Source organism: Arachis hypogaea, chromosome 1 (assembly GCF_003086295.3).
Source record: "Arachis hypogaea cultivar Tifrunner chromosome 1, arahy.Tifrunner.gnm2.J5K5, whole genome shotgun sequence".
In the NCBI taxonomy this organism is placed as follows: domain Eukaryota; kingdom Viridiplantae; phylum Streptophyta; class Magnoliopsida; order Fabales; family Fabaceae; genus Arachis; species Arachis hypogaea.
Window position 1 is genome coordinate 15298064 of NC_092036.1, and position 9830 is coordinate 15307893.

Here is a 9830-nt window from a genome sequence, read left to right on the forward strand (position 1 = left end):
CAACCACAACAACTCCCCGCCCCCCCCCCCCTCCCCCACCCCAAATGCGATCCTCCAGAGCGCGTGCCACACCACCTACCATCTCCTCCAAATCCAGGCACTCCTCACTACCACCGCCCTCCTCCGCAACCCCCACATTGCACACACCCTTCTGATTCGTGCCTCATACCTATGTGATTTCGTCATTTCGCATATACCTTTTTTATCTTCCGTCATTTTAGCAACACCTTAGACACTTTTTGCGCCAATACAATGATCCGGGCTTATTCTAACAGCCATGTTCCTTATCAAGCTCTTGCTTTTTTCTTTCATTCTTTGCACAACGGTTTTTTTCTCAACAGCTACACTTTTGTGCCCCTCATTGGTTCCTGTGCTAAGATGGATTACCTTTAATTTAGGAGGAAGTGCCACGGTCAAGTCCTGAAAAATGGGGTGCTACCGGTTCAGAACTCTTTGATTCACATATATGGGTGCTGCGGTAATGTTGGAGTTGGTTCTGCAGGCATGCTTCGCGATGGCGCTGTCGCAACAAGAGAAGGAGAACCGCAGTGGCATTTTGAGTATGACTGCGTGAGAGAGTGAGAGGGAGGCGAGACGGAGGAGAGAGGCGCGACGACGGAGGCGAGAGGTGGTGACGGTGAACTGAGGTGAGAGAGCGCCAAATTAAGGAGGAGGAAGAAGAAGGGCCAATTCAGAGTTTGCTTAATGAACAACGTCGTTTTATTACATTTTAGGTACCAGGTTTCAACTAAACGTGCTACGTCACTTTTTCAATGACGGAAATGAATGACGGAGTCAACTTGAGTCACATCTTAAAATTTCAGAGCACAATTTGAGTCAATTGAAAATTGGAAATTGGAGAGATAAATTGAATCGGAGTCAAATTTTATGGGACATTTTGAGTATTAACTCCTCATTATGATAGAGAAACACCTCCCTATAGTATTTGTATCAATATTGGCCCAATAGTGATACTAGATAAGAGCTCGACCCCAAATTGGTTGTTGTTCAGTCTTCCATCTCTACACCTCCAATATCTGCCAACCAAAATGACAAAGGGTGTTTATGGATTAGATCTGATTCACAGTATTTATCTATATCCGATATGTAATTTTTGGATATGATCTTATCCATAAGATATTAGATCCGATGATTTTAGTGTTGTTCGAATTGAAATTTTAACTATATCCAATCTAACCTATCAACGGATACCCCTAAAAACTATAACACCTTGCTTACACTATTTTTAAGGACAAATTACCTAATCTCTATCATCATTCATTCTTTCCTGGTTGTAAGTCTAAGTATAATTCACTTTGCAATTAAGTCTTTATTTCATTAAGTGAAGCTTACAACATGAATTAGATGACATCTTGTGTTCTAGTGAACACGTTGTTTCTAGACAATGACCTACCATTAACAGTTTAACACTAAATCATTTTAAATTTGTGTCATAAAGATTCAATAGTATTTTACATGAATTATTAATCTGAGTAACAATTATTTTTTAAAGGTAAATTTAGAACCGCCTATGTGTACATTTGCAATTGAAACACAGGTATACTGCTAGAGCTTTCCATCTTAGAAGAAGTCTATCAAGTTCAAAAGGAACTCGATGATGCTCACAATTGAACACAAAATCAAGTATGAATGTAAAGAGTAATGATATTTTTACGACTAAAAATTGTAAACAACTTGTACACTCCCACAAAATTATGGAACCCGCTATTTTCTCTTCTCCAATACCTCTCCCCACCTCTTCTTTTATTATGGAAATGTCTGCATTCTCAAGTGGAACAAATATCTACAATGCAGTTGATTTGTTTTATATATATTCACTCCTTTTTTTATTTTGGTCATGATATATTCACTCTTAAAGTCCTAATAGTACGAGCGAACAACCTCTTCAACATTGGATTGGATATGGAATCTAAATCAACTAATTCACACACCCACCCAACAGTGGAGGAGAATATGTCGGTTAGGTGTAGAAGAATGAGTAAATACAAGTTGCAATATACATAATATATATAGAATTTGAGTTTGACTGCTACCAATACAATATATTAACTGCATACAGCTACATATGAACTCTTGCTCCCTCTTGACTATATCTACCTCACATGACTTTATAGATCCTTGAGTATAGCCTTGGCAACCGGCAGTAAAAAAAAATTCTTTTGTCTAATTTCTAACCTAACAACAGTTCCATGACATTTTTCAGCTTGAGGCATTACAACAACAGCATAGATTCTAATATATTACTAAAGTTCCTCTTGAACGACTAATGTGAACATCATATATGATAATACTTATTCATAACAGTTGTAACAAGAGTGTAGCAAGCAAGGGAAATGAGAAGTAACCAATTAGGTGAATAGACTGCTGAAGCTGATTCAGAGAACTGAACAGATCCAGAAAAGCTTCCAGAAGTATTGCTCCCTGGATTTGTACTTGGTGCAGAAATATTGTTGCAAGAACCAAAGGGTGCTCCAGCCTGCAGAATTGCAGTAATTATGTGAGTGAGAGAATGTTTTCAGTTTTGTAGCAGATCATTTTTGGGGAAAATTGGATTTTCTTTTTTCAAACTGCTAAATCTAAAAATAATGCATTATACTCCCCCCCCCCCACCCCTTCTCCTCCCCCAAACAAAAAAAACCCCCAATTGAAGTAAATTACTTTAGACAAACACACAGTCAACTAAAAATCAGTTTCGTCAGGGATTCTACCACGTATTATGATAAAAAAAAAAAATAGATGATGAAGTGTGTCACATAATGACTATAGGAATTGCCTTTGGCTAAATATCTATACTGCATCATTTCATATAAATTATAATACTAGAATGCATGCATATCAAAACAAGTGATTGAGAAGTTGGCTGACAAAAAAAGGGCAGACTGATGCACAAGCATCCCGCGTTAACAGGGTTCGGGGAAGGGCTGCACCCAAAAGGTGTAATGTACACAGCTTAACCTAATAATTACATCAGTGGTTGTTTCTACGGCTTGAACCCGTGACTTTGAGGTCATACGGAAACAACTCGACCATTGCTCCAAGGTTCCCTTTCAAAAGTTGGCTGACAAAACTGAGGAAAATCCAGAGAGAAAATTTGCTTCACCACGGTGTGTATATATCTCAGATTGTGATAGAAAAAGATGTTTTGGGGAATTTTGGGACAGAAAGAGTGCAGACAAATAGACGCATCAAGGGTGTTACTATTAACTAGCTAAGACATGAGCTTTGTCTTCATGAGTTTAAGCATGCCCCAGAGGATCTCCACCTATCAGAGTGAACAAGAGATTTTCTCAAGTGATCCTTTTAGATTCGAGTTGGTTATGTTTTGTTTGCTAATGGGGGCACAGGAGAAAGATGGGGAAAGGGAAATTGTAATAAAGAGCATCAGCAAAGATTGAACTCCACTATTCTCAAGTGTCCCGAGCTTTCGTCAATTGGTCTATCACTACAAGGAAAAATAAATGGGAAATTTTATTGTGGTGACTAATTGACCAATTGGCTATTCTTAAAGATTGTTCTAAACTGAATTGCTCTCGAAGACTCCAGTAGATACATAGTCAGGTCTCTGAGTAACATCCTGAAAACCCATATTTTACTCATGTAAACGAACATTTCACATAGATGACTATTGAAATTGAAAATTAAACGAATTTTTCAAACTTTCTAACGGGCACAGAATCATAACCAATTACAGCTGCTGTCACTAATCTATGAATAGAAGATTAATGGAAGAAAGAAATCATCACAGAATGACTTGAAAACAGTACATAACCTTTTGAAAAGAGATGAAGACAAACCTGGCATGCAGTGATTGTATTGCACCCACACAATGTTTGGCCATTCATTCTATCCGTAATATCAAAGACACCACCTCCATCACTTCTCTGCATGAAGTTTCGGTAAAAATGCTAAAGTTTATTAGCAAGGTATGTGCAGGATACAAATGAATTAGTTCCAATTTACAATCCTGTGCAATAGATATTACCATGTAAAAGTTAATAGCTATGAAGTTGGGTAGCACATTCCCTGCAGCTTTGTAACATGTATTAACCATCTCTGCTAGTGGAGCTGAATGCTCTTTGCACGACTCAGCTTGAACTGGATACGTCGGAAAGTAATTCATCAAGAAAAGTGATGAACTTCTAGAATTTAGTGCCTTTGATTCTTTTCTATGTGGACAAGAACCCTTTCGAATGCCAGGATCTCCAGCTGAAAGTAACTAAATTATGAGTTTGTCACTACAAATCTATAAAGGAAAGATATACATGTTAAAATGATTCTGTTCTTACACTCATTTTCAACCATGTGCTTCCACTGATAGGCTATTCCTTCTTCAGCTTCCTTTGATGCATCAGAAGTGAAAACAATAAGCCGGTGATTCGCTTGTATCATCTCCGTTATATTAGGCCAATCATCACCCTTTCTTGGCATCTTTGACAGAGGGAACCAGTACTTATCCAGTCCAGCACTTGCAAATAGATTAGTCAACCCCTTTGGAGTATGCACGTAGTCTTCAATTATGATGGTGACAATCTCAGTTGGATTTTCCGTCAAGAATGCTTCCACCTCTTTCAAAGTATTTACAGCAGGTTGCTGAAAACATCAAAACAGGCACACATTAAACGATGCCAAACAAAAGTGAACAGTAAATCCAAAATAGAATCAATGTAAATAGCAACAGAATACAAATGCAGTGAAGTTGTAGCATTGCCCTCGGAACGAATGACAGAGCCAGATATCATTCTGGAAGTCGTACATATCCAGCATCAGTCCCCTCACTCCATTCTAAACAACATTCATCAAAAACACATGTATCAGAAACAGCACAGCAATAATTAAATTAGGCTCATGCTCATACTAATCACACATCCAAAATTATCAGGAACACGCCTTTTACTATTAATTGACAAAATTGGGTGCATATTTAGCTTTAGTATTAAATTACCGGGAAATGGCAAACAAAGAATCCTAACCAAAAGACCAATTGTTAAAATCGAACTTCAGCAACAAGTTAAGAAGACAAAGAGCACGCAATTACAAAGGCATACCCTCAATTGATTAGTCACAGTGTCTTCTTGATTGTAAAATGTTAATCTCTGAACACCAGGCAAAGGCGGTGAATCCACGATGCTGAAGGAATTGTGGGTTACTATCCAAGTGTACTTGTTAAAGGGCAAGCCATTCACCTGAACCATGCCCCCAAAATAGAAAGTGGCAACCAGAAACAAAAATACAAAGAAAACAGTTACCAAATAACCGAATGAACTTGACACCTAAACTTAAAGAGTAACGCTAGTGAACCAATACTATAGCAGCCAATTTCAGCCAACGTTATACCAGATTGCTAAACAAATTCATTATAAAGCCCACTAAAGTTAGTTTTGTTGAGTTCGAAATTGGTATGTTTCTTCTAATTGAATTTTGAACCTTCCTATTTTTAAGAGTTTCGGAAACTTTCTGTTCTTGGCTGCAATGTTGGCCGTGGAATATTGGCTCCAAGACTTTCTCACACTGAAATGCATAATCACGCATGAAATGAAAGGAAAGGAAAAGGAAGGAGGAGGTTACGATGGATGTGGGAACGGTGGCTTGGCCTCTGGTGCAGATGGGCCGGGTCAGGCCCAAAGCGGGGCAATTGCCGCAGTAGAGACCGGACCCACAGTCGGTAGCGGCTGAGCAAGCTTCCAGAACCTGCGAAATCGACTCTCGAGCTCAGTTATGAGTTCGATTTCAGAAAGCGAAAGCGAATTCGTGACGAATCTCTAAAAAGAAAGAGAACCTGGCAGTTTCCGTTAGAGCATGCGGTGGTGGAAGATGCGAATAGGGAACAGATGATGAAGTATAGGATAGTTGTTAGAAGCGTTCCGCATTTCGAAGCGGAGTTCAAGAAAAGCGAGAACATGATAGCAGCTACCCTTTGTAGAGAGAAACACTCCGAGAAGGAAGCTATAGAGTGCAGTCTACTTAGAATGCAATGCAACGATCAGGATTTGGGTATAAAACGGAAATCAATGCTTCCTGAGTGCACTCTCTACACTGCACACTGCACTCCGTGCTTACGGACTGTGTTAAATGTAACTTGTTAAAGCAAGACTGTAAGGCTCCTCATCCACTTTCCTTTTTCACCATATTCTGGTGTGGCCATATAGTAGATCTCTCTTTATTTTAGTACCTCTCCTGCTACTATCGTTCTGTTAGCCAGCTTCCTGCTAACATTAATTATATAACTAACCTTTTATTTTCATTAGATTTATTCTCACTATTCTTGACTCATTATTCTTCATATTTTTATATTTTTTATTTACCAACAAATCAACAAAATTAGTTTTAGTATTTTTATTATCAATTTGTATAAATTATGTATTCCTTTTTTATTAATTTTAAAATTCTCCAAAAGTTTATCAAAATACAACTTGATCAATTTCAAATCCAACAATTTACACACTTGTACAATATTTTTTGAATTTTGAAAAATATAACCTAACAATATCTAATATATTTTCGTAGACAATCTCAAGGGTCAACATTTTTTTTTTACTAATATACTTGGCCAGTTTATAAGTGTTAAATTGTCTTTTATACTAATTTTATATGTATGTGAGTGTAAGATATGTTAATTTATGTATGTAAATTTTAATAAATATAGATTAAAATGATGTGTTTCATATATATAAATTCTTATAAATATAAGGTGAATGTTATGGTACTTAAAAAGTGGTATTTATTTACTAAAAAAGTTAAAAATTAATATTTAATTTAAAAATATAAAAATAAGTAATTTTTAAAAAACCAAAATTTACTATAGAAGGTGAGTTAAACAAAGTTTAGACAACAACTAATAAGTAGCATAGACTCAAAATAATAATATTTACTTACTCTATAATATTATTATATTTTCGTATCCAAAATATTTATTCTTTATCTGCAAAATTTTTAGGATTTTTTTAAATAAATAAAATAAATATTTTAATTATGGAAATAGATAATTTATAGGGTTTTATCGATTTACATTGCCTTATTTATCTCGTTTCAAGTGTAAACGAAATAAGATTGTGCATATTTCGTCTACACTGAAAGCGAGATAAGACATTTCGTCGTTGCACGTATCATGTTTGCAAACATGTTGTGAAACGTGTCTTATCTCGTTTACTATGCACAACCTTATTTTGTTTATACTGTAAACAAGACAAGGTTTAAACGTGTCTATACAAGGAACTCGTTCACATTGCCTCTTTTGTCAGTTTTCTTGTTCATTACGTTTATTTCTCCTTTTTTCGAACGTTTCTCTTGATATTTGTGAGATACTCGGACTTTACGGAGCACACAGACGTACGAGACGGAGACATCAACTGTCTAAACGCGACTTGCCACATTACGGGAGCGATCGACTTTAAGGTTAGTTTTGATCTTTTTTCTCTTTTAAGTAATGAGAATGTAATTATAGTTAGAGTAATTTTATAGATTAAGTGTTGATATACATGTAGATTAAGTTATCATGTTATTAGAATTTGTTAGGTTGTGTAGAATATAGAAATTAGTAAATATTAATTAATTAATTAATTAATTTAATTGAGATCATTAATTAATTTAATTGTAATTATTAGTTTTAATTAATTTTTTAAATGTTTGTTCTATTTTTGTATGTATTTAAATCAAATTTTATATTGTCAATTTTAATTTCAAATATGTTGCATTGATGTTTGATAAATTATTTAAATATTAGATTTTTATAGTTAATTTTTATAAAATGTGAATTAATTGTTTATCATTAATTTTTATCGTTTTATGTCAAAAAAATTATTCACAATTAAAATAGATTTGTTATTGAAATATATTTATCTTTAACAGAGGTCACGCTTACTACTCCTTAGGCGAGGGAGCCACACTCTTGCACCCCACAGACATCATTGTCGCTTACTTGAGGGAGGTTGGCTTCAGTGACACGGTGCAGCTCAAAAACTTTGTCTTCGACAACTCTCTGATTACTGCATTTGTGGAGCGCTGGCGTCTGGAGACCCACACTTTTCACTTACCTTGGGGTGAGTGCACGATCACCCTACAAGACGTTGTGTACCACCTAGGGTTATGCATGCACAGAGAGCCTGTTGGTGGGTGCTTGCTGGTGCGCGTAAATTGTGATCATCAACAATGGCACCAAAGACTTGGTGCTCTCAAACGTGAATCACACTTCGTCACAACTTCGCACAACTAACCAGCAAGTGCACTGGGTCGTTCAAGTAATATCTTACGTGAGTAAGGGTCGATCCCACGGAGATTGTCGGCTTGAAACAAGCTATGGTCACCTTGTAAATCTCAGTTAGGCGGATTATAATGGTTATAATGGTTTTCGAATATAAAGATAAATAAAGCACAAAATAAAGACAGAGATACTTATGTAATTCATTGGTAGAAATTTCAGATAAGCGCATAAAAATACTGTGATCCTTCTGAATCTCTGCTTTCCTACTACTTGTATCTAATCAGTCTTACTCCTTTCCATGGCAAGCTGTATGTAGGGCATCACCGTTGTCAATAGCTACTTTCCATCCTCTCAGTGAAAATGGTCCTCTACGGTTTCCCGCATGGCTAATCAGCTGTTGGTTCTCGATCATGTCGGAATAGGATCCATTGATCCTTTTGCGTCTGTCACTACGCCCAACACTCGCGAGTTTAAAGCTCGTCACAGTCATCCAATCCTTGAATCCTACTCGGAATACCACAGACAAGGTTTAGACTTTTCGGATTCTCAAGGATGCTGCCAATGGATTCTAGCTTATACCACGAAGACTCTAATCTCACGGAATGGGAGGCTCGATTGTTAGGCGAAGCAACCATGCATCGTGGGTTAGGAATCCAAGAGATACCCACTCTAGCTCTCGCTTGTAGAACGGAAATGGTTGTCAGGCACGCGTTCATAAGGACGGATGATGATGAGTGTCACGGATCATCACATCCATCAGGTTAAAGTACGAGTGATATCTTAGAACAAAAATAAGCTTGACTTGAATAAAAGAACAATAGTAATTACATTAATTCTCGAGGCACAGCAGAGCTCCACACCTTAATCTATGGTGTGTAGAAACTCCACCGTTGAAAAGACATAAGTGATAATGGTGTTCATTGGCTTCGGCCCCAGAGAGGGAACTGGAATAACCAAGACGTGGTCAAAAGACAAAATGGTCTCACAGACACTTAATATAATAGTAAAAATTTCTATTTATACTAAACTAGCTAATAGGGTTTACAGAAATAAGTCTAAGTGCAGAAATCCACTTCCGGGGCCTACTTTGGTGTGTGATTGGGCTGAGCTTGAGCTTTACACGTGCAGAGACTTATCTTGGGGTTAAACGCCAATTTGTAACGTCTATTTGGCGTTTAAGTCTGGTTTGTGACGTGTTTCTGGCGTTTTACTCCAGAATGCAGCATGGAACTAGCGTTGAACGCCAGTTTGCATCATCTAAACTCGAATAAAGTATAGACTATCATATATTGCTGGAAAGCCCTGGATGTCTACTTTCCAACGCAGTTGAGAGCGCGCCATTTAAGTTCTGTAGCTCCAGAAAATCTATTTCGAGTGCAGGGAGGTCAGAATCCAACAGCATCAGCAGTCCTTTGTTAGCCTTCTATCAGATTTTTTTGCTCAGGTCCCTCAATTTCAGCCAGAAAATAGCTGAAATCACAGAAAAACACACAAACTCATAGTAAAGTCCAGAAATGTGAATTTTGCATAAAAACTAATAAAAACATCCCTAAAAGTAGCTAGATCCTACTAAAAACTACCTAAAAATAATGCCAAAAAGCGTATAAATTAT

At 36.9% G+C, this 9830-nt stretch overlaps 1 protein-coding gene across 2 annotated transcripts; it reads right to left on the reverse strand.

Annotated features, from left to right (window-relative positions):
* Nucleotides 1-699: 699 nt before the first annotated feature.
* On the reverse strand, nt 700-6243 carry LOC112799040 (PI-PLC X domain-containing protein At5g67130). Of its 2 annotated transcripts, XM_029297806.2 has the most exons (9): nt 5798-6243; nt 5587-5709; nt 5067-5204; nt 4705-4803; nt 4308-4611; nt 4004-4227; nt 3816-3902; nt 2367-2497; nt 700-1037 (listed from the first exon to the last, which is right to left on the reverse strand). In XM_029297806.2, coding segments are annotated over exons 1-9 (1230 nt in total). In that variant the 5' UTR covers nt 5921-6243; the 3' UTR covers nt 700-1036. The 2 variants fall into 2 exon arrangements, with proteins under 2 accessions (XP_029153639.1, XP_025697451.1); XM_025841666.3 differs by lacking the exon at nt 700-1037 and having other exon boundaries at nt 2001-2497.
* Nucleotides 6244-9830: the final 3587 nt, after the last annotated feature.